The sequence below is a fragment of the Coffea arabica genome, chromosome 2e, assembly GCF_036785885.1.
Source record: "Coffea arabica cultivar ET-39 chromosome 2e, Coffea Arabica ET-39 HiFi, whole genome shotgun sequence".
Taxonomy (NCBI): Eukaryota; Viridiplantae; Streptophyta; class Magnoliopsida; order Gentianales; family Rubiaceae; genus Coffea; species Coffea arabica.
The window spans coordinates 73,069,785-73,095,436 of record NC_092313.1 but is presented as its reverse complement, the minus strand read 5'-3'; the positions used below and the strand labels follow the sequence as shown (position 1 = coordinate 73,095,436).

The window sequence follows — 25,652 nt, the reverse complement described above, 5'->3', positions numbered from 1 at the left end:
AAAAAAGTTAGAGAGAAAGAGAGGATCACCAAGTTAAAGTGAGATGCTTAGATAATTGAAACACTTTAATAAGGCAACAAATTGTTTAAATCTCGTTATTTAATTTGGTAAATTAATTTTGCAACATTGTTGGAGGTCCTCCAACAATGTATGCATCATAATATGGAATGCATATATAAAACGTTACTCCTACAAATATTGGTTCTTTGTAGACACTTATATATATATATATATATATATATATGCAATTTGATTAAACTAATACATTGCCTCAATAATGTTGTAATTTTCGTGTGCTTTTAATCAAGAATCTCTCTCGCAGAAAAAAAAAAAAAATTCGACAGGAGAAGACTTTGTAACTCAAACAAAACATCATTGTTCATGCTCTTATTCATCAGATATGCCAACGTAAGTTTAGTCACATGAATAACATGTACGTTGTATGTCATATCCAGGTTCATTGGAGGAGTTATTGATAATCTTTTCTTGTTACCATATCTGTATAAATATGTGAATTTTTATTGTGTATAATGAGACCATATAGCTGTTACGATTCTATCTTGAATCTCAGTTTTATTATCTAGGCTGTCCTTCGATGTAACAACTGACATAGTAAATTGTCAAGATACACCTAGCTAGCCAGAATAGCTTGGACTGGAGATACAATTTGAAAATCATTCATACTCAACTAAATCTTTTCCTGGTTAAAGCATAAAACTCATTATTATTATTATTATTATTATTTTGAGGTTTTGTGGCTGCTTTCATGTATGTCGAAACGTTCAAAAACTACAAGAAGCCAAGGTCGACCTTAAGCAAGCTTCTAGCATGTTTTTGGCTGAGATAATCGCGTAAATTAACACGCGCCGTTCTTAATCGCTTACCTAAAAAGAAAAAGAAAAGGATTAGGATCCTTAATTGATTACTTTTTATATTTTGGTAGGATTTTTGTTTGTATGATACCATGTGATAAAGGAAAAAATATACCTATTTTGCAAAGACGGAATCAAGGGGAGGCCACGCGCTCTCATGCCCTAAAAAATTAGTTTTTTCTTTTACAAAAATTGAAAGTACCTGAAAATATCCTCAATGCATTAAGACTTTTGTAATCACAAGCTTTACAGAATCTCATATTTCACATATGTACATAAAGTTCATCCTCTCAAGTAAAATGTAGTGCAAAAGTCAGTAGATAGAATGGACTAGTATCATGGCAGCAATAAATGGCCATAACATACTTACCGTAATCTTAAGATCGCCTGAGTCTCCAATACAATGTGTTCAAATTGAAAAAATCTTTAGTATTAATTCTGACACCTGAAATATCTGTATATATAGCAATCACAATTTGGAACTAGAAACAATAAAAAAAAAATTTCAAAATACCATATTCTTCCCTTTGTTTGCATCTTTAGTTTCTTTAGCCATGACTAGGAAGAAGGTAAAACTGGCTTTCATCACTAATGATTCGGCAAGAAAAGCAACATTCAAGAAAAGGAAGAAGGGTCTGATGAAGAAGGTGGGTGAACTCAGCACCCTTTGTGGTATTGATGCCTGTGCTATTATATATAGTCCATACGAATCTCAGCCTGAGGTTTGGCCAAATACCATGGGAGTTCAACGTGTAATTTCCCAGTTCAAGAGAATGCCTGAAATGGAGCAAAGCAAGAAGATGGTGAATCAAGAGAGCTTCATCAGGCAAAGGATAGCCAAGGCAAACGAACAACTCAAGAAACAGCACAAGGATAATCGAGAGAAGGAGATGACTGAGGTGATGTACCAGTGCTTGACTGGAAAAGGGATGCAGAACATGTCCATGCCAGATTTGAATGATCTGGGGTGGCTGATTGATCAGAATCTGAAGGAGATTTACAAAAGAATTGATTCCCTCAAGAAAATGGCTCCTCATCATCAGCAAATTTCACAGCCTCAGGCAGCAACAGCGCCACCGCCGCCAGCACATCCACCTGTGACTCTGGCTGCTAATGACATGCTAGCTGGAGGAGTACAAGTACAGGAGCAGAAACCATCGGTGGATCTGACCATGGATGCAGCAGTTCACAGGCCTCAATGGTTCACGGATTGGATGAATAATCCTGCAGGTGAAAACATGGGTTTTGGTCATGGTGATGAGATGATGATGCAATTTCATGACAATCATAATCCCATGTGGTCTAGTGCCTTCTTTCCCTGAAAGATTATCTTTCTCCTGTTTCCCGCGGGGGTGTCATCTCCGGTTGATGGTTCATTGTCGTCCTTAATTTGTGTTTTTGCTAATTCAATCAATTTTGAGCTGTGTATATTCGTATATTTCTAGTAATATGGTTTTATTTCGTCAAATCGTTTGCCAAGAACTCTGTCCTGATGCCCAAACATGCTAGTCTTGCATCTTACTTTTCAGCCAATCACATCTCGACAACAAGATGCATTTTATATCTTGTTGATGACACAGACTATGATGCCAAAGAATGGAGCAAAAACATCCGAAGATTTATATTTTTTTTAAAAAATCAGTTTGAAGCAATTGTTGTATGTGTGAGTTTTTCAATTGGTGAAGAAGATCGCAGAATGAAAACAAGTACACTATTGTTATGAATTCAGATATCGTGGCGTTGATGAAAATCTTTAATTATATTTCACCCAAAAGCAATTGTTACACCTAGACAATAATTTCCTCCAAACGAACAAGAAAAAGAAAATATAAAGCTTTCTCCATCACTGAAATCTAAAATGTGTAAAAATCCTTTTTTGCTACTTCAAATCTTATATATTTGGTCACTCGATTTTTTTTTGTTTCAAATCACTTGCACAACTCACAAAAGTAGTATTTTGCCACTCTGTCAGTTTTTTTTCCATTAAATTTATGTTTTCCTATTATTCTTAGGTTTATTCATATAAATTCAAGAAATCTATTATACTAGTATTTACTTATCAATTTTTTTCTTCTTCTTTTCCTTTTCTTTCGAGTTGTATTGCAACCAAGTTCTCCAATTTTTCTCCTCCTTTATGTACATGCATACTAGCATATTAGCGCGCGCGCACACACACACGCACACTATATATATATATGTGTGTGTGTCTGTTATAATGAAAATTTAATGCTACAAATACCCTTAAACCTAACAGAATATAGTATATCTAACAATAACTAAATGAAATCAACGATGGATAATCTGAAACGAAACATTGTTTAGTAATAAAAAATATGGGACTCAAATAGTTCAGTGACTATTCAAGTTATTTGCCGTTGGTGTGGTATAAGTATAACATGCACCACAATTCGCCGTCGCCAGTCTCTGATGCCTTGCCATTTATTTTACTCCTAATTAATCTTTAGTTGGATTAGTTATACCAAACTTCTTATAATAGTATCACCTTATATACCCTAGGTATTCATTGGGTCAAAATTGCGTAGAGTTGTAAAATATACACCGCATGGAAATCAAGAATTCCAAGAGATAACGAGGAATATATGGCTTCAATTATATGCAATTGAGATAGACGAGAATCATGACAAAATGAGATACGATGATATGTTGAAGCATGTGAATAAACATCTGAAGACAAAAGGAGCTTCATGATTACATTGAAAAAATATACAAGCAGAACCTCAATACAAGTCAAAAGTTATGATGCTGGTCATTGCAAATACTGGTTGATGGCATGTTTATGCCAATGTTGCTTGTTTTTCCTATTAAGCAAACAATGAACTTGAATGCCAATAAGACAGAATCATATGGCCTAACTCTTATCTGTCAAGTCTTTAAGTGGATAGAGCAAGATATAAGAAAGCTGTTAAGCTCGTTAAAAATTTTTTTTTTTTACGTGATTGCTTACTTGAAATAAGTTACTATTTCGTCAAGCATTCTCGAGAAGATGATGAATCAATGCAAGTATGGATGGTGGGAGAGGAGCAGGAAATGCAACTGTTTTGTTTCTAAACAGCGTAAGAGTTCTTGAACAAATTGTAACTCATTACAAACTACTTGTATATTTTTGTTAACCATTACTCATATAAAGCTGTACATGTTAATTGAATCAAAGTTATGTAATATTCTCCCATCTGTGTATTTGAATTTTTGCCTTATTAATAAAATTTGGGCCATGAACCTCCTTGCAAGGTTGTCAGCGACAACCACGTGTCCTTGGTCCAGTTGTATGGATACATGCAAATTCAACGTTAGCTTCTCCTGCTTAGCTCTTGTCGGATTACTGCAACTTTAACAAATCCTGAATTTCGAATCCTTTGTATTTAGGCATCCCAATGTCAAAAGTCTCAGTGTCTCTCACAACTAAGATTCAATTAACATGTATAGATGCAATTAAATAATAGATGAAGCTAAGATCAGGATAAAAAAAAAAAAAAGTGATTAAAATCTCGTTCTTATCTGTTTATATTTATATCCAAAATACTCGATCAATAAGTTATTTCTGTAAACTTTGTTGAAAAACTTAAAAACGAGTCATATTTTTTCATAAAATAAAAGTTGCTATTTTTAGAAAAAAAAAAAAAAAACAAATTTACACTTCAGATGACAAGTAATTGTAAAGGTAAAATGGTGAATAAAAAATCTGAAGCATCTTGCAATGTTAAAGAAAGTATGATATACGTGTGTACTTTAAGGGAAAGATAAGGGACTCTTAAGCACAGCTCACAAGAAGACAAGCGAACTTTTTTTTTTGCCCTTTTCTTCTGGGACAGATCAAGACTTGTTTGCAATGATTTGAGAGGGTTTGCAAGCTATTTGGACACAAGATGATAAGAGGATTAACCCAATGTTAAAAGGGATAAAGTATTTATTTGCTATATTTGTTTCTCCTCATTTGATTTTAAGAATCGATCCAATCATAATTAGAAAATTATTTTATGTGAGTGACACTAGCTAGGCCCAATATGCTATATGTAGGTAGTCTCTAAAGCAAGAGAATGAGGACCAAATTGAGGTTATTATCGAATTTCAGAAGGAACGCAGCATTATGCATGTTCCACTTATGATTTTGGATGGCTAAGCCCTTTGCTGAATTGCAACACATTCTTGTCCGGTAACGAAAAATGGTGTGTACTTTGTGGTGAATCTTGCAAGTGCATGACAAAAACCAGGAAAAAATCGATATAAAGTCCGAAAGAAAGTGAGAAAGGTATGAAACCCATTGTAATATAAGTATAGTGGAATAGAAAGGTTCGGTGGCCTAAGGAAACTTCTTCAAGACAGCACACATGATTGAACCATTGTGAAAGGCACTGAAAAGAAAGAAGTATTGCAATTAGATGGCTATCCTTGAATGCAGGTTACAGCTGTATCAGAAAAGGAGAATGAAACCATTGCACGAGTATCTTGTAGCCTGCAACTATTCAGAGACTACTTCCTTTTTGTAAACATGTGTACCCGTTACTCACAATCTGGATTCCATGTTGGCCATTCTAACAGTGGTGTCTAATTGTGCAAGAATTTATTTAACTTTGGTTAGATTTGTGAGTTTTCTTGTGTCAAATTAAGAGCAATGTTTTTAAACCCGGACCGGAGAGTGAATCGGAAAACCTTCCGGTTCATGGTTCGACCGGTTCAATCGGTTCAATTTCGGTTCAAAATTTTAATAATTTTTTATTCATTTTATTATTAAAAATTTTGAATAAAACTAAAATATTTATTTTAGAAAATAAATACTTAATAAAAATCGGTTGAACCTCCCGATTTTTACCGGGGTTAACTGATTCTTGACCGATTTTGATCGATTCAATTAATTCTTTGGCTTTGTAATTGAATCGGACCGGAGGCATGGCTGGTTCGTGATTCAACCGGTCGAACCGGCCAATCCGGTCCGATTTTCAAAACATTGATTAAGAGTTGCTTCTATCCGTCCATTTATTCAGCAATAAATTGCCAAACCCTTTTGTCAAACACCAAAATACAATGAAAAATAATTTGGAGGCATAGATTGTAAACTACCTAATGTTATCAATGTTATCCATGTATTGTGTTTCTCAAATGAAATTACCCTCACATAGATTGCTTCATTGGACACTTGTACTTTTTTTTCTGTAAATCAAGTTGGGAGGCAGGTGACTTTGCCTAGGATCCCCCTCCATTACGTCTCTATTATCTGCAAATGACCAATGAGGTGAATGATCTAGGGAGGATAAAGGAGAGGAGAAGAAGGGAGAATCCCAAGATATTACTAGAGGTATCATGAGCTTGAGCGGGCTAATTAATATATAATTCTCTGGTGGTTGTATTTCACTTTCCTGAAGAATCATTGGTGGTCCTGTTTTTTTACACTGGGCGTTGGCGGCTACCCGAGTAGCCATAAAACCATTGGTCAGAAATGATTGAAGTTTAATACTTTAACAATATTAACTTGAAGGAAGGCAGCATGAAAGCCAAAAAAGACATGAATGCAAGCTGCCCGGCCCTGATACAACAATTAACATCTGAGCATCTTCTTCCTACTTCAACCAATATCTGGGCTTCTGGGGTTCATTTTACCAAAGGAGGGGAAATACCAGCAGTAATTGATAAACCAAAGGAGGACTATGGGCAATGATATTTTCCAAGATTCTCCCTAAGCCCAATGGAGGAGCGAATAAGTACAATAAATAGTCACTTTACTAGGAATTATATGGCAAATGCATGTTCTGTTGTCTGCTGTAAAATTATCGAAGAAAGTAATTTTGTACTTCCATAAGATTCTATTAAGTTGATCAATCATTTTCAGAAATCCAAATTCAACTTTTGCAATTTAACCACATATAATTATGGAAAAAATATTTAATAGAATCATGGTGTATACTTTCATGCAGGTGATCTTTCTTCCCTCCATTTTCTCTGCTTAATAACTAGCTTCTATTCATCATTCATCATCTGAGGCGATTTAAGATCTTGAAGGATAAGAAGGAAGGGAAAGAACGACAATGGAAAATTTTAAGGATGAATCCTGGAATAAACATCAGAAGCTTGAAGTAGAACTTTCAGACAACAATGGGTAGGATGTTACCAATAATGTTAGCAGAAGCAATACACACCCTTCTTCATGGGATTTTCAAGGATTCCAAGACCAAGGGGCACGCAAACCTATAATATTCTTTAACTGAGAGAAAACTGGATTCTGATAATCTCATGGCCAAGAAAAGGCGGTCCGTACCATGCATTATTGCTTCAGTCTCTGAAATCAGACTCATCAGTCGACATGTATATTCTTCTCCCATGCATACTCAAGAATTATCACTGTAATTTTGAATCACATCTATCAAAATTATGCATATAAGGGCAGAAACTTCCAAGTATTTTTTGCATATTTCAGTCGAAATTTCCAAGGATTGGTAAAGATCAATATCAGCCGACTATGAATTGGTCGTTGCGCTTGAAGTTGATGGAATGATATAGAGGAAAAACAGCCATTGTTAAGCATTTTGCTAGTACACTTGATAGATAAAATTAAGCTTCAAATGCCCAACAAAGGATAATTATTGCCAATCTGAAGTTAATAAAGAGAAGAGATCAAAGCTTGAATACAAACAAATGGATTTTCACATTATTCGTTAAGTAATTTGCAGGTTGATCACAAGCTAGAGAACAAAACTAAAACCTACAAACAAAAATATAAAATAAAGCAACATGATGGGATCTTATGGAACTCATAACGAATGTAGTCAAGAACAGCTGATCATCAAAGCATTTGAGCTTTGGTTAGTTGGCAACTTCGACGCTTTTCCACCTTTCTGTTCTTGAAGTAATGAAAGCAGTAGCTTTCCTATCAATTCCAGGCTCAGCTACCCATCGACCTCTATCTTCATCACTAGGCCACACTTTATAAGCCTTCATGTAGTCATCCTTCATGTCATCTGCCCTCCTAGACTTCGTTTTGAACATGCTGAAAAAGGAAAAGGAAGAAGAGGAACCTGAAGACTTCTTTTGCTTGCCGCCTCCCATGGCTGCTTAGGAAGTTTCTTTTGGTTTTGGAGGATTGGGGTTTTAGAGGGAATTGATATTTTGATCAAGCTTGTATCTTGATTTGGGATGCCTTGGTATTCCAATAGCCATGCAGGGATGTTGAATTTATACTCGGTTGGTGAGGTGATCCAAGGGTGGATAATGAAGAATGAATCAAGGCCGTTGATCTGATTGACGGTCCTCATGGATGGAAATTATGAAATGAAAGTTATACTGCTGGTAAAAATTGAGCAAAGAATTTGCATTGTGGACCGCTGGTTTGAAAGTTGACAAAAGCATTGTTGAACCAACTACGAAGATGCACAGGTAGGTAGCTACCGAATTTACTTGCTTCTTATGATATGCACTATCTTAATTCTCACAGCAATTGGGATGAAATCATTGACGGCCCTTAATTCCTTTGGTATTTAACAAGACATAATAGTTAGTCATGATTCCATTTTTAAGATTGGTAATGAAGGCATGAATTGATGTCCATGCTCAAAATTGACTTCCCAAGTCGTCTACGTTTGCGATTCCTTTTCAGATTTTTCCTCCACCTTCGTTTAAAAAGAAAAACATGCCCAAGTCATGTGTTTCAGCAAGTGAAAGAAAAAATTTTTTTGTTATCATTACTTCTATAGAATCTATACGTTTCCCAAGGTTTGAAATCACTATATTGTAGGCAAGAAGATGAAAATATAGCACCGTTTATTTGGAAAAAAGCAACACTTTGGGTTAAATACCTAAGGGTATCTAAATGACTAAATCTAAGCTCTTTCTGTAACAGTCCACTTTCTTTAAGTTGTAAATTATCATATTAGGTACTTGATGGTTGTTACTGCGTCAGGCAAATAATATACCACGGGTTGATGGCCTAACGTTCAACATTCACAAGAAATAGAACAACAATATTGAATAAAAAAAAATATGTGAGTGATCAAGGAATCTTCAATATTTCCTGACAAGAAGGTAAAAAGGAAGGCTAACAGATTCTGACCAGTTTTTTTTTTTTTTTTTTAAAAAAAAAAATCAGAGATAAGGTAGATTTAAGTACCCTCTTCATCACTTAAATATGGTTATGTCTTTTCCAGTAGTTTCTCTTAATCTGGATCTCTAACATTTAAGATACGTTTGAAGTGACTTAATTTCGAACGTGGAAAATCTCTAGAATGGCTTTCTTATCCAAATCCTGTACGAGGTTGCTATCAAACTTCCAGTTACTTAGTTATTGAGCAGAGTGATGATTAATTTAGTTTTACTGAATGAGACAGATCGATTCCAGTTGCAGGTGTTGACATGCCATACGCTACTTAGTCTAATCTTTGGAGACAGAAATGCAAAGCAACCTTAGAGATTCGTCTGATTCTTGTTTTACAACCAGGTACCTAATTTACCAGCTAGCTACAACGGGCAACACATTAACTTGACAAATCAAATAGAATAGCAATGATATGGGCTTGGCCGGAAGAGAAGATTATGTAGGGCTGTATAGAAACACCATAACACTAAATATTGGTGAACGAAAAAGTGTAAAGCTACAAAGTTGTATAATGAATGATTAATTGGACCCTGAGCTTACAGTTCTATTGTCATTTAGCTTTTCAGAAGGCTTTTACATCAAATGATTTGGTTTAAACTCTTTATGAACTCATTTTCCTTGAGGGTTCTGGAAAGTAAAAGTCGTTATGTATGAAGGTGCTTAATTTGTGTGTGTGAAATCAAATCAGAGCACGAGCTAAAACGAATAAAACCAACTTATTTCGTGCAAAAAACTGAAGAGGGCTGCATATCTAGCAATTTCCTGTATAATTTATTACAACTAGTAGATATTTGCCCCATTATGTGTTCTGCAACAAGCTTGAGTGGATGAACAGTGATTTTGATGTGCAAAAGTGAGAAGAAAGCTACTGGAGGAGAATATATCATAAAAAAGTAATTTGATAGCCACTCGATCGAGAGTGAAGAAAAAAGATCGTCAAAGAATCCTTGGAAGTGCTCTTTTAGAATGTTTGAATACATGCATTGGCTTCTACGCCTTAAACTAAGAAACAAGGGTAATGAGTACATAATTCGGCTTTTGGGGAAACTTTTTATGGAAAGAAAAAAAAATCAGACAAATAAAGGAAATTTACACCTTCCTATACCAACATTGCTTGCAAGCTGTCTAGCTTTAAGGATTCTTCCTAAACCCTAACCACAGCCGGAGGTTGGTATGCATGCATGCCCACTAACCTTTGTACTTCGAAATTACGGAACCACCTTCTTTATCTGATTATTCCAATCAGCTTTTATAATGTTTTATAGTGTTTTTCTGGCTGTCTTCACGTTAATCAATACTATATAGGTTTCTGTTTGATTCATTCATTGCAATAGCCGAAAAGTGCATGGATTAACTAGTACAGCTTTTTTCAGACCGTGTTAGGCTGTTCAAGGTTGTCGTAGAGAAGTAATCTCAAGAAAGTAAATCAGTTGACACATACCACATAGTTTTCTCCGTTAAGTCTAATCAAATTGATAAATAACAATATTAAGCCAATCATCAAGCATTAACTTGTAATAAGTACTACATGTCATCAGAGGTTTACTACTCAGTTATAGCTAGCTAGCAAAACCCTATCTAATAATTAAAATTGTTCAATTGTATGCCTAGGAATAGATGTTTAGCATACATTTTTGCATTGTGACTTCTTCATCATACACCAAAAAAAAAGGTTGTGGCCTGAGGGCTATAATCAACTTAAACTCACTGCTTGGGGGGAATGCAATTCGATCGTCTAATAATGCTCTTGATCTTTAGAACGAAAACATATTCCTTTCACATATTCCCTGTGGGCTTCTGAATACGCGGTTGCTTGTTGAAGGAGAGGCATGTACAGCCAGTCAATCCCATAATCAGGACCATGACTAATCTACTCTTAACTTTTGCATTACTTTCAACTAATTTGGTCAAAACTACTTTCATGTAGGAGTGCTTTTGTAGTTATTAAAAATGGAAAGGGAAATCTTGCAGATACACAAATATGTGAATTTTATACATGTTGGTAAAGGGTGCTAGCTAGTTTGTTCCTCCAGCACAACTTTTAGTACTTGAGTAAATTGATGATATAGTCCCACTTTGTCTCTTTCACATCTACGTGGACATTATGATTCTTGTAGACAACTGTATAGTCATCTATGTTGCAACACTTCATGCATAATTAAGCTCAAAAGAAGCTGGCTCTACAACTTAAAAAATAATAAAAAGAAGAAATAAAGTACGAAATGGTCCTTCTTTTGAGGACTGCAGTAATGTGTTCATATTGATCATGGGGCCACAATTAGGCACCACTATAGCAAGAGAGCATCAAGAACAATTTTAAGCTTAAAAATACTCGTTTCTAGTTTAGGTCCCTCGGGTTGGCTCGGCTGGTGCTAGGGTCGCCTAGCTAGTTTGGTCCTGCCACCGTATGGTCGGGTTCGATTCTTTCTACCGTCTTGTGTTTCTTGGGGGACAGGAATACAAGCATAGGGAGATTAGTTTGATCGAAAGTTAGAATACTCTCTCTCTATGTTGACAAAAAAAAAAAAGTTTAGACCATACATTTATATATATCACTTCCACTAGCAATGCACTTGAAAAACTTTGATATGTTCTGGTAAAAAGCATGTGTTGGCATGTTTTATTTGCATTCTAGTTTTCTAGATGGGCATCCTACCAACTTCATCAATTGATTGGCTTTGCAAGTCCAAAAGAAATGTTAATGCGATCTCTATCAAGCTTTATTTGATTCTTCGATCAATTTTTCTTTTCTATTGTTAGGATCAAGTATAATTAGTTGGAACCCCATTGTAAATAAATTACTCATTTATATACTAAGAAAGTCATTTATCTTTAATAGATGCTTCTCATAACAACTTTATTCGTTAAAACTAAAGCGTCACACGAATTATTTAACTAAAACATATGCCAAAGTTTAATTTTAGGAGTACATTTTCATAGTGGATAACCTTTTTATAAGAAAATATCTCGCCCGTAACATCAAGCACAAGCGCACCAAATAAAAATACTTTTAATATAATAATATCTAGTATTCATTAAACTAAAATATCTACCGAATTTTAATTTTACAAGCACATTTTCATAGTGAATATAACCTGTAAATGTAATGCAATAATATCTACTAGTTAATTCACAATATTCAAACAACAATTTCTTTTCTGATATATAGCAATAAACAATAAAAAGAGTTGGAGTAGCCCACTTCCTATTGTGCTTATCAATCCGTCCCTCATCTACCTGCACTAAAATTGGAAAAAAAAAAAAAGAAAAAAGCAAGCATATGAAAGTAAATGAGTAAATAACTATTTATTCAAGAATTTATTATGCATGTGCAGAATTAGAATTTGGGCACCCGGTTCGGATACATTCAAAGTTCACAGCAGCTCATTTCAAGCATTAATTATGCTTTACGGCCCAAAGCCCACGTAGATTATAATAACTGAACCCACAAGCCAATTATGAGATATAAGCCCATGGCCACAGGTCGAATTCGAACTTCAAAATTAGTAGACCCGATGATCTGCTTACGGGCTTAGCATGAGAACAAACAACCGTGATCCAAAACGATCAACTGTGGGTAAGGATATTAAATCCCAGAAAATCTGGCCTTTCTTCTTCTTTTGTCGGAGATTGAGAACTTCAGAAGAAAATCCAAAACCCATCGAGCACCCAAACTTTTTTCCGCCTAGGTAAATTTTCTTATTTACAGTTTTTTTTTTTCAATTCGACACGCATAGTTGATTTTCTGGGATATATATATTTTTTCATTGATTGCGTTCTGGATCTATTATACCTTAGATTGTTACCTAAAAAAAATTATACCCTACATTGTTTTTTTTTTTTTTTTTTTTTTGAGAGCGGTAATAATCGATCGAAATAGAAATTGAATTCCAGAAATGTTGAATTTGAGTTCGAAATTTGAGGTTCTTTTTTGGTTGTAAATTTAAGTATCTCGTTTTCCTGTGGTAAATTTCGAGGAACATAAGTAGGGAAGTAGTCTTAATCTAAATAGGAGAACTGCCAGAGTTGGGTTGGAAGAACTGTTATACATATAAAGAAATAATTCTCAGCTGAAAAGGAAAAAATCTCCATACCCCTCAAATTTAAGTGAAGAACTGTTATAAGAATAATTCAAGCTCAGAACACATGGTTTTCTGTTGAAATGACTGTCTAGATTGAAATGCTAGGGAGCTGATGTTTGTATTCACATGTATGTCCTTATCCATGTGGTTGATGTGGAATTATATTGGAAGATAACTCGATGCTTTGCACAGTTGATTTTTTCAATCACAATTTAATGCCTTGCCGAGGGGTGTAATTAAGTCCAAATTCACACTCCGCATAAGTCAATGACAATGCTCTTTTCCTTTTCCATCTCCCTCCAGTTTTCTATGTATTTTTGGTGGTCAGAGATATGCGAGTGGCTTATTTTTAGCCCTTGCACTTGATGGCATGTGACATTCTTTTAGGACAAATTAGATCAGGAGAGTAGATTTATGTCTAATAGTTGTTGTTGGTGTTCTGCTCTCTTGTAAATTTATGTTCGTCAGATTGTTCCCGAATTGTTGCCATTAAAAGCTTGTGTCTATACATTGATGTGTATGGACTACCATTTTTTTGGGAGAGGTATATGTGTTTTATTATCTTTTGAAGTTTTCCATTTTTGGAAATTTAGATTCTGAAGCAGATTCTGGGAGTTTTCATGTGTGTTGATTATTTCGTTCTTTCTGTGTTGCCTAGGCGTACAAGACAATGGATAATAGATGGTACAGTGGTAAACAAGAGATGCGAGTTAGAGATAGAAGAGAAGACGAGGTACTCATTCATTCATTATGCAGATCCTATGTTTTCTTTTATAGATCATATAGAATCCTATTTATTAAAAGACTTCCTTTTTGTCCTTTTACCTCATTTGAATTTATGGTTCACTATGCTATCCCACCAAAAATGGGAAGTCAGAACAGATTCTTTCAAGAACTGATATGTGGAATGGTTTTGCATAATTTATCGTCAAGTTATTTCTAGGGTCTATGGGGTTTTCAGGTTCTTTTTGTCAAAAATATTTTTATGCTCATGATCGAGTTCAGTAAATGCTTTTTTATTGCAAGGTTGAGATTTTTCATCTTGCATATGCAAATTTCATCTACTAGTATACCTTTTGCTATTCTGTATTTGTCTGAGAATGGATAGTTTTCCTAATCCCTTTGTTGCATTTTTATGGTTTTAACCTTGTATTTTAAAATTTGTCTAATTTTGGGATAATCAATGTCAAGATGATCTTCAGTTTAATTACATGCTTTATTTTTGTCTGGCAGGCACATCAGGCTTCTGTTCTTGAGGATCTTGCAGATGATTTTCGTCTTCCAATTGATCATAGACCGACAGAGAATGTGGATCTAGATGGTGTGGAACAAGCATCTTTAGACACTCAGTTGACATCATCTAATGTTGGATTCAGGCTTCTCCAGAAGATGGGATGGAAAGGGAAGGGACTTGGAAAGGATGAGCAAGGTATAGCTTGTGGTAGAATGCCTGTTTATACATGTTGCACAACATAAATCTAAGTGTTTCAGGTTATTATCCTATTACCTTTGTGTGGAAATCAGCTTTTCTTTGGAATATGAGTTCTGTTAGATCCAGCATGTGCAGTTCTTTATTAGAAATCTGAGGAGCTGGCTTTTTTGTTGTAGAGATTGCAGCTAACGTCAAAAGAACTGGGTGATTTTGTTTGAAACAGTATATATTGAACTTCCATTGTAATGTTACGAATTGTGGAATTTGTTATATATTGTGTCACGTTTCAAGTGCTAACTCTATTAAATCTAGGACTTAATTCTAGCATATCCTTTTAGCTCAGGATAGGTTGGTTGTGTGCAAGTCAACTCATCATATTTACAACAATCACCATTTTGCCTTCTTTTATTTTTAACATCAATTTTGTAAAATTTTTCTCTTTAAAGGATATTTTGTAGAGATGATGTTGGTTTTGGGTATCTTGACAGCAGGTATTTGCAATCTTGTAACAGACTATATGTTGTCATTATTAGCAATGCTGATGACTAGCTGGGTCCCATTTTTGCATTAGGCGTTTGAATCCTGCTTAAATGAAATTGTTATTTGGTTCTCTCTTAAGGGTTTGCAAACTGTGGAAGCTCATCTGGAACCTTCTCTGCTTCTTGTTTCATGGCTTTCTGGAGTGTCATATTTACCATTATTGCTATCCTGTTACCTAATATCATGTTCACGTCTTCTGTATAAGCAGGCATAATTGAGCCCATAAAATCTGGTATAAGAGACCCAAAATTAGGGATTGGAAAACAAGAAGAAGATGATTATTTTACAGCAGAGGAAAACATCCAGCGAAGAAAGTTGGATGTTGAGGTTGAGGAGACTGATGAACTTGTTAAGAAACGGGAGGTATGCCATTAAAGTTGTCAGTAGTGGTAAATATTTTCAATAAGAGATAATTCGAGTTGATGCTTTACTTTCTCTGAAACATACATCTAATAACAGAAGGCAGCATATAGCATATATGTGTGTCTTTTGACGGGAATGGTATATCATATGCGAACATCAACTTTGGAAGGTCTTGAGAATTTCGTGCAGTTTTTATTACCTGGTGGCTTCTACTGCCTGCTTCCTGCACATTGAAAATCCAGGTTATAGCAGAACGTGAGCAGAAAATTCAAACTGAAGTGAAAGAAATTCGCAAGGTGTTCTTTTGTGATCTCTGCAACAAGCAATATAAATTGGCAATGGAATTTGAAGCACATCTAAGCTCATATGACCACAACCACAGAAAGGTTGTAGTCTTTCTTCAGCTGATTCACTACTACTTGTTCATTGGGTTTGTTGTTCTTATTGCACTCTTCTTGCCTGTCTGAATCTCATCTTCTTCTTTTTTTGTGTCAAATCCAGAGGTTCAAAGAGATGAGGGAAATGCATGGAAGTAGCAGTCGTGATGACAGGCAGAAAAGAGAACAACAACGTCAAGAGAGAGAAATCGCAAAGTTTGCACAGATGTAGTTTCGTTGATCTACCTTTTTTCTCTTGAGGGATTCTCTTTTGTTATTTTTGGGTGAGGAGAAGAGGTTAATCGGTGATACCTGTTGATGGCTAACTCTATCTAATACCACCCCAGGGCTGATGCACAGAAGCAGCAGCAGAAGCATGAGGAATCTGGTAGCATCCCAGTCTCTGCTGCAGTGAATAGTGCTACTGCACTTGCTGATCAGGACCAGAGGAAGGCTTTGAAGTTTGGATTTGCTGCAAAAGTCAGCACCTCGAAGGTACTATGAGAGTTGAATGTCAACCTTTTTCCCCCTTTTCTTAACTACAATGTGATATTGGTTTAACATTAGTCCCACTTGTCAGAAATGTAATGATATACCAGATTGACGTGATAAACCAACCTTCTCACCCTTTGTTTCAATCCCCCCCCCCCCAAACAAAAAAAGAAGAAGAGAGTCGACAGAGTTTTCAAAGATCTTAGTTCTGGTTGTGCAGAAACGACTGATGTTTTAGAAGAGAGATAAAGTTAGCTTTTAAAACATGAACAAATGGTGATACCCAATTATGCAATTTCATTCTAGTGTCTCTCTACATTTTGTCACCGTCATTTATTACCCCTTAAAATTCATTTTATCGGTTTTGATAATCCTTTGTGGGAATGAAGAAGAAAAGAGATAAAATTTGATAGAAGAATTTAAGTAATATCATCTTTTGCAAAGGATTTTCTCGAAACTGCTCACGCAGATTGATGAAAGATAGAGATTTGATAATCAACTACTTGTAATGATTGATTAGCAAATTGATTGGAGGTTAGAAGCCATTTTTGTACTTTTCACTGATATGCTAGTTTTATTTGAAGGACAATTCGTTGCTCTGGAAACGAGATTTCTAACTAGAATCTTGAGTAGGCAGAAATGCCTAAACTGCTGCTTTTTTTTTTTGGCTGAAATTGTCAAATTATGCTTCCCCATCCTCATATCCAGGCATTTTATTTATGTTTTAAACGTGCTGATTATTTATGGATTCTGCTTATCCTTTATATGTTGTTTTTGTTTGAAGCAGAACTTGGTTAAAAGCGCCACGAAAAAGCCAAAAGTACCAGTTGCTTCAGTTTTCAGCAATAACAGTGATGAGGAGTAGAGGAAACGTGTGTATTTTGGAGGAGGAAATTGTGGTAGATGAGTTTCCTTGATCGAGTACCGTTCTGTATTTCCTGGTCCTCTGTAATTGTGATTTGTGCTATTATTGACTCTTGTTGTAAAATGTGTTATATATGGATATCCGGACATTTAATTTTGCACTGCATGACATTGTTTTAAATGGCATTGTCTGGTTATCAAATTTTTAAAAGTGTCTTTGAATAGTGTTTTAAGCTTTTGATGATTGAAACTTAAATTTGGAAATTTATGATCTGTTACCTCAAATGTCTACACTTGATGCAAATAGCAGGTGTAATAAGTTTACTATGGTCAAGTTTTGTACAGGTGGTATGCATATATATTCAGGATTAATCACTCGGTATTGAATAAATGATAATTATGTAAAATTTAATTTTTTACACATGTATAATAAATCTAACAGTAATAACATATAGACTGTTAGTATACATAGAGACTTGTCCATACACGCGATGGTGCATACAGGTCTCAGGGTAAATCACATGCCACGGATTTCCCATGGTAGAAAATTTCGGTGTTTTGCAAGTTCGAAGGAATTGAGAGCTACTATATCCCACACATTTCATACCATGTATCCATCTATTCACGGTGGTTCAGTTTCCATCGATCCCTCAATGGCTCAGTTGAACTCTCCCTTTAAAATAAGTTAGTAAACTAATATCGAAATAAGTTTGTAAACTAATGCCTGACTGTCGAAAAAAGAAGAAGAAAAAAAAAATTCCACACATTTCATGGTTATCGCAACAAGGAGTTCCAGACATGCCTTGGGCCAAAATAACACTTATAACATGAGTTTCATTTGTATGTTTTCTCAGACGAAACTGCACATCAGGCCCTGTTCGACGCACACACGCTATACATCTCACCAGTGGGCCTGCAAGAGCAAATTTCACATACTCATAGTTGTCTGTCTTGAATAAGACCGGATATCGCGGGCCTCTGATTGATGTGGCCTGTATGATTGGACCACAGCAGTAGAAACTGGAGAGCAACAACTCATGTTAAAATGTTACCCCCCGCCTTTATTTTGAAATATCCCGAAATATTTGTTACCTTTTAAAAGCACCTTTTAATTTCTCTTTTCAATATCGTCCCTCTCTTTAATCATATTCATGTTATCATTCAAATTCAAATTTTAAATTTATAAAAATAAAATTCAGAAAAATACATAAACATCACAATTAAAAAAACTATTCTTTCGCGAAACGTGACTAAATAATTGAAACCGAAGGAGGAGTAATAGATAGTGGCACCATTTCTTGACCAAAGTAGATACTGCAGTTTCCTTGAAACTCTAGAACAAAGGTAGCATATCCGCATAGATATTTACATTACATATAAAAATCCAATATTAAAAGCACAACCACCCTTAAATAAGCCAGCCAAGCATCATTAAAAATCCTAATTTACAAGCTACTACACGTCTTCATAGCTTCTCTTAGGACCGTCAAACAGTAGACGAAATAAATAGTCTTGTCTAAGCAGCTTTTGCGAAACCCATCCGGAGATTACCATAATCAAACACGGTGTGGTACACTCCCATGAACACATCTCCCAGAACCCTACAACCACCAACATATTGTACGCATTATAGTTTGGACCAATACATCTGTTTTATGCATCAGCATTTTATGTGTAATCTTACAGGTAGCAGTTCTATTATATCTATATATATGGCCGAGAGTTCGTGTAATAATCATGTTTCATCCTCCTCCCCTTCTTGTGCAGTGATTCAACATTTCAGGGAGAAAAATCATCGTAAAAACTAGTGTTGATGCTAACAATGTTGACATACCAGATGGGACCACGAGGCGGCGGCACATCCATAGCCATGAATCCACTGATGCAGACTTCAGCAAAGCCTTCTCCAGTTTGAAGAACATACTGCAAGAAACAAAAGCCAGTTTTAGAAACAGTTGGCCTACAAGCAAAAAATGTTCAGAAAAGGAAATGAGAAATATACGGAGGAGGAGGAGGTAGAATCCAAGCTTCCACATCAGTGACCCGAATAATTCCAACCGGAGGAATTGCAGACTTTGGCCAACTTAAATCAGCTTTCAGTATATATTAGCTTCAAAATGACTTGACTTGCTAATAATGACCTAATATATCCACCATCATGCCAAAAAACCAACCCCGCTACTTTACACAAAAAGCAAATACTGCCACCAAATCTAGGAGCAGCAACGCAAGTCAGCAAGTACGTATCAACTTTCCCCAAGCCCCCTCCAGTCATATATATATATAGTACTTTCCAAAAGAGATAGGTGCATAATCACAAATAACTGACCTCGCTTGTTCCTACAATTTAGTCCTCTCCCCCAGTGCAATGAAATCTTATTCCAGTCGCAATTTTCATTTCATATTTTCCCAAGACATTTCTTCAAGAACATCATAAGATATTCCAGAGCTTGGCACAAGGGTGCAAAATACAAAATTTCAAGACTTTAGCCTGAGATTGTGATAAAAGAATTACTATTTGCTGATCGAAACCATTTCGATCAACAAACATGATCTGTGTGTAAACCTTCTATACCCACTGAGGAAGTTATAACCGGCAGAACATGAATGAAAAACATGAAATTGATGTAGAACAAACAGAATAATTAGCAAGTGCATGTGTAAGAATGGCATATCAAAAACAAACCTGCTTAGGGGTTAGCTCAAAACTTTTCCCTCCGATGGTGAATGAAACATTTGGCAGGGTGGATAAACTGTTGCAGTCAATGATGGATTCTCCCATGGGACTTGGTATGCTTTCACAAAGCTGCCGCACAAAAATTTGGTAATCCAATCAACCATTATGCACCATATGTTACCTCTAAATAGTAGCATATTAAGTTCATGGAAAATCACCTGATTCACATATGCGAGCACTTTCTCCTTAGTTCCCTGCTGTTTCAGCTGGTTTTGCATCCAAACAACAGCCATTTCACAAGCAGTACACATCGGGGATTCACCAACAGAAGCTTCCTCCTTGTTCTCCTCATCAACGACTGACTTGATATAAGCACTGCAATAATCAAGTAAAAGGGATCAAGAAGTCAGTATATCATCCAACTCAAACGGTGTGTTGAAGAAATCGCGCTGTGGAACTTGTGTCATATTATAATCAAAAGGATCCGAGCTTTTCTAGATCATTATACTAGAATAAGCAGAACCTCTCGGAGATATTGTTGAAGAGCTGAGTTATTTAGCACATATAATTTCTTTCAGCTCCAGAATCATGTGACTAGTTCTATTTTTAAAGGTCAGCACATAGCATAGCTGTATAGATCAGATTTGGCACCAAAATATTGCATAAATTCTAAACTTTATGAAAATTAACAGTTGTTATTTGAAAATATCCATAGAAGCCAGTGTAATTTGAGGGACCCAGAAAGCAGCCTTCCATTTCCTGGAAGACGGTTTTGTAGTTTATGTCCACCTGGTTCAGTGATATGTAAAGCAAAATTTTAGACTTACTTCTCACGCTGAGCTCCGCGAAGGGGACATAAACCAGCTTGTTGACAAACTCTGTCGGGTAGTACCTGTGGCCCATCATAATTTTGATACAGCATTTCAGATCTGAAACTAGTAATTATGCATATGGAAAAAGATTTGAAATATAAAGAAGAATGAGAAGGAAAAAATTACCCCTGATACGAGGAGATCCCAAATCAGTTCACCATACTGTGAAACAATTTCTTTACATTCAGTGCTAACTACTCCTTCAGCTCCAATGGCATGATTAATTTGAGTCACAACAGTCTGCAATAGATGTTCTCACAAATTTTAGATTTACATCCAAGAGATCTTAAATATTCAAAAACTGGAATCTGGTTTAATGTCATGATCAACATAAACATACAGTTGGACCAGCGAGCAACGATGTTCCAGAGTCCACAATAGCAGCACAACCTCCTTCACAAAAGCCTGCAAGAGGGAATATACAAAAATGAAAAGGGAATTTAAACTTGTGGAGCTCTTAAACCATGTACCTTCTAGATAAAGGAACTTAATGTCCATGATGTACAAGTCTAATGCTAAAAATCTGAAGAACAAACAGTAGTTGAAATATATGAAAGGAGAAAACAAACAGTAAAGCAATTATCATCCAGGGAGACATTTAGCCATTGTTTTCAGAAACAGAACAATACATAATGCTCCTAACCTGTTGAGACGTTCCCAATGAGAAAATCTCCCATTTTAAACTGGTGAAGAGAAGAAAAAAACAGATTATAAAGATGCACAAAAGGTGAATATTTCCTCTGCTTCCCATTAAAGACAAAAAAACAGGCCAATGGACATGAAACCTTCACTTACTTGCCAGTATCCCTTCTGAGTTACAGGAACATATGTATGCTTTCCCTTGAAGTGATTTGTATCTACACCACCAAAGACAAGCTCACCTCCGTCTTCAGCATTTGGATCGCGGTTAAGCCAGAAAGAGAATACTGGCTCATCCACGAGACCTTGGTCCACCATATTATACCTGTACTTGAATAGCGGATTAGCATATTGCTTACTCTTTTGAGTTTAGAACAGGAAAAACATGCACAGATATCTCAACACTGTTAAAACAGGTTAATTGTGGCAATACCAGACTGGCACCATGTTATCAACAGCGATTTCCTGGAATCCAAGGCCAAGTATCCCGTCAAACTTGGCAATTACAAATGTAAGACTTCCTTCTCGTGAAGCTTCAATAAAAACCTGGGAAAAAGATAAATAAATTATCAAGCAGAATTAACACACAGGAAAACAATTCTTCATAAGATGACTAAAGCCACATAAAAACTCACTTGATCTTTGACAACAAGATCACCAACTTCAACGTTATCTTGACTGGAGAATCCAGAGATTGATCCAGAACCATAACGAATTGAACAAGATTTCCCTAACCACAGGTAACACTTTAGCAGTAATTACAATAATCTCACATCCCTTGAAGCTTTCTCATATCAAGAAAACTTCAAGGGCAAGCAAAATGGTCAAGGCTGCCACTGCAGAAAGTATGGTAAGGCATACACAGACTAAAAATTTCTGAGTGATTGTGAATTGCTGTAGAAGTAAAACAAGAGTGCGAAAAACAAGAAGCATTCTTCACTCAAGAACCTCCACAAAATCATGAGTGGGAAATTTAACGCAAAAGGAATGCAAGTCTGCAGTTGCCAAATAGGGAAATTCTTCCCATGTGCCTAAGCACTTGATCAACGTCTAAAAAGTGACACAAACTCATTTCTTAGAAGAATTTCTTTCGCTATTTTGTCTAAAGCCCTTTAGGAATTCAATTAGAAAATTAAGAATTCAAAGCAAGAAAATTGGTCTTTACCTATGGCTGTATAAGTACTTGACTTCTTTGCCTTGTACTTGGAGTGGAGCCAGCAGGCAATCTGCAACAAAAAATTTCTTTTTGTTGACAATGGACAATCTAGTTAAATGGCAAAAAATTAGTTAGTAGTACATCAACAGATACTCACAGAGAAGTAACATTTTGACGAGGGAACCCAGAGGTTGGAACTGCCTGTATCAAATATAACTGTGAACTTCTGAGGTGGAGTGCCAATTCCAATCTCTCCATAGTACTGGGCATCCAGGTAATTCTTTAAAGGCAATATGTCCTCATTGGAACTGCCTAAATTGTTGTCCATCTCTTTCCTACCAGTGCCATGTGTGCTCTCCAGATGAGCTAATTTGGCAGCTCTTATGCTTTGAAGATCTAAGGGTTTTTTTTTCAGGCTAATTCGCTTTAATCCTTCAGAAGGAAGAGGAAATAGAGAACACACAATTGCCCCTAATACAAATGCTGCCCAAAGGTACCTTCTCTCCATCGTTGGTTATGCCTGTTTCAAGAAAGAAAAACAGTTAGCTCAGCTGAAGCAAGCTAGCGTAGGGAACTTTAGTACAATCTTGTTCACCATCTCAGTGAATATGCACTCTGACGCCACTGTTAGAAGGTTTAATACATAGTAAATGGAAGAAATATTATCAATGATGCACTTATCATAACTGGAACCAAAGCGGGATTACATAAAGAGGTAACTCACATCCTAAAAAAGAAAACCAATTAACAACATCCAAAAGAAGTTCTAGAGAGTCTAACCGTCAAAATACAGCAACAGAAAGCATGTCAAGGGGGAAAAGAAGGAAAGTACTACAAATATCTCAATAGACCTACTTAGGTCGAAATATGTATAATTTCCAAATTGTCAAATGGCTATTCAACTAAATAATATATGATATCTGCTAGCACTAGAGATGATTATCATCAGTGGAAACATGAAATCGTGACACTGCATCCATATGAATTTAAAAGGAAAAAAGGGCAAAGATTGATGCCTATTCAGGAATATGACAAAAAAATTCACCTTGCTGATAACACGTTGCCGGTAAGATTTCTTCCTATCTTTATCTATTCTTTTACTGATCAAGTTGAAAATTTTATATTTAAGCATAGAAACCACATGTGAAAGTAGCCAGTGTATCTTCTTTTACAATTTTAACAGATAATAAGAAATCACTTCAACTTTCATTCAACCGACAAAGACGCCATATATCTCAAAGGTGTCACTTTTTCAGTTCTTTAACGTATTATTCACGTAACCCATTTTGGAAAGATATAGCTTTTTCTCCCTAAGAAATAAAATACTCAGCTGAACTTAAGTTCGCTATACAGCTGCATACCAAATAGTAACTATTATTTGATCACAAATAAGTAAGCACTACCTGTATCAGACCTTTCCCTATATAACTTTTATTTTATGGCTCTGTGTTTGTGTTTTCCCCCTTTCCATTTTTTTAGCCTCTTTCACTAGTGTATAAGACCAACAAGATATTTTTCCTATATGCTCCATATTGTGAAACCACGATTAACTGATGAAAACCCAAAAAAAAAAAAGGACTAAGGGTTAAAGACCTTTTGCTGCATCCCAAACAAGAAACAGGAAAACACGATCTGGGGTGGAACAAGAACACAGACTACAGATCAAGAAAGCTAATACCAAACATTCAACCAAGAATCGGAAAAGGGTAAGCTAATTAGTCGCAAGCAACTAAAATCGAGATGGTCTCATCAGTCACGAGTACTTAAAACTACCAATAATCTGCAGAACCAGCGGCCGATGATGATCAGCACATACTCTAAGAACAAAATTAGTCAGAAAGATTAAAGGTCAAACCTTGATGCTTGATGGGCTCTTGCAAAACTCAAAAGATAGATTGAATAATACCAGTGACAGTAAAGTGAAAGAAGAAGCTTTGAAATACTCACTTGAGAGTAGACTTGTATTTTGTTGGACGGAAGGACGGTCCACTGGTAAAGAGAGTGGCTTAGATACTTCAGAAAGGAAAAGAGTGGAGGAGCAGCTTTTAATACTACTCTTGGATGGATTCTTAAGAAAACTACATTAAAAACAATTAATAATAATAATAAAATATTTCCCAAGGAAAATCCGAAGATGGCATCAACATTTGGAGTTACTTGACTTGTAAATAAGAAACAAGTGCTTTTAATTATTGAGAATGAAAATGCTAAATGTTGTCTCCTATTATTTTCCAAGTTTATTTTAAGTTTCAAATTGATTAACACTTTAATAGAATAAAACTCATTCTACTTTCAAACTAAACTGCAAACCAAACTCATATTAGAGTTTTTATTATTTTGATTCTGATTCCGATTCGGATTCTAGAGTGTGAAGCAAGCACTTCCTTATTTCATATTCAATTTTCCATTTAAAAATATAATTTTATACTATTATCTTGGCTCCAACTAATACTTCCAAAATTTAGGTTCATGCTTTTTTTTTATCAAAGATATTAATATGCAACCCTACTCTTAACCAATGCGAATTGCTCATTAAGCAGCACAAAGTGAGATAAACTCAGCAAACAAATGCAAGGGGGTAAATGGGGAAAAAAATTTCGACAAACAAAAACTACCATATTGATGAAACATTTATGATTGAGTGATTAAAGTTGAAATCGAGATCTAGGTTCGAATTTTATGTTTTCTTTTTATTTTTTAAATTCCACTCCTCACTTATTGAAAAATAAAATAAAAACAAAAATTACCGCTAATTCATTCTAAAACAAAAGGAAAAAGTAACAAAACAAAACGAAAACTGGACATAGATAGCGCAAATGCTACGTTGTCCAATATCCTATCTACAATGTCCAATATCCTATCTACAGTATCCCACTCGCATTTAAGGAGCGTGAGTTTTGTGGGACACGTAGCGAGTTTACAGCCAGGCCTGTCAATGTTCGGGTCTAGACCCAAACCCAATTCCACTGTGCTTTTTTTTTTTTTAAATGCAAATATCTTACCTAAATCCGTTTAAATGAATTGATAGTTATAAAATATATATATACACATATTAATACATAATTTTGGATATGATTATATATGACTCGTGTCTAAATTCGATCAAATTTCAATTCGAGAGATCGAGTATAAAATCCGTCAAGTATACTAGTCGAATTCAAAATAAATATAAATAAACGTGCTCGAAT

General features: G+C 35.5%; 3 protein-coding genes across 4 annotated transcripts; 2 read left to right on the top strand and 1 right to left on the bottom strand.

Annotated features, from left to right (window-relative positions):
* The first annotated feature begins 763 nt into the window (after window positions 1–763).
* On the top strand, window positions 764–2,312 carry LOC140037379 (agamous-like MADS-box protein AGL80). Its single transcript, XM_072081499.1, has one exon. The coding sequence runs from the start codon at window positions 1,427–1,429 to the stop codon at window positions 2,192–2,194; it is 768 nt and encodes a 255-aa protein (XP_071937600.1). The 5' UTR covers window positions 764–1,426; the 3' UTR covers window positions 2,195–2,312.
* Window positions 2,313–12,520: 10,208 nt separating this feature from the next.
* Window positions 12,521–17,286, top strand: LOC113733037 (uncharacterized). Its single transcript, XM_027259161.2, has 8 exons — window positions 12,521–12,659; window positions 13,711–13,785; window positions 14,286–14,481; window positions 15,233–15,387; window positions 15,630–15,773; window positions 15,889–15,992; window positions 16,112–16,259; window positions 17,044–17,286. Exons 2-8 carry the CDS (start codon window positions 13,723–13,725, stop codon window positions 17,119–17,121), a joined length of 888 nt encoding a protein of 295 aa, XP_027114962.2. The 5' UTR covers window positions 12,521–12,659; window positions 13,711–13,722; the 3' UTR covers window positions 17,122–17,286.
* Window positions 17,287–18,378: 1,092 nt separating this feature from the next.
* On the bottom strand, window positions 18,379–24,550 carry LOC113733035 (aspartic proteinase oryzasin-1). 2 transcript variants are annotated; one of them, XM_027259159.2, is made up of 14 exons: window positions 24,412–24,550; window positions 22,622–22,984; window positions 22,474–22,534; window positions 21,944–22,038; window positions 21,742–21,854; window positions 21,465–21,633; window positions 21,313–21,352; window positions 21,010–21,074; window positions 20,796–20,909; window positions 20,625–20,689; window positions 20,016–20,172; window positions 19,807–19,926; window positions 18,955–19,043; window positions 18,379–18,721 (listed from the first exon to the last, which is right to left on the bottom strand). In XM_027259159.2, exons 2-14 carry the CDS (start codon window positions 22,970–22,972, stop codon window positions 18,637–18,639), a joined length of 1,524 nt encoding a protein of 507 aa, XP_027114960.1. In that variant the 5' UTR covers window positions 22,973–22,984; window positions 24,412–24,550; the 3' UTR covers window positions 18,379–18,636. The 2 variants fall into 2 exon arrangements, with proteins under 2 accessions (XP_027114960.1, XP_027114961.1); XM_027259160.2 differs by having other exon boundaries at window positions 24,320–24,459.
* Between the last annotated feature and the right edge of the window lie 1,102 nt (window positions 24,551–25,652).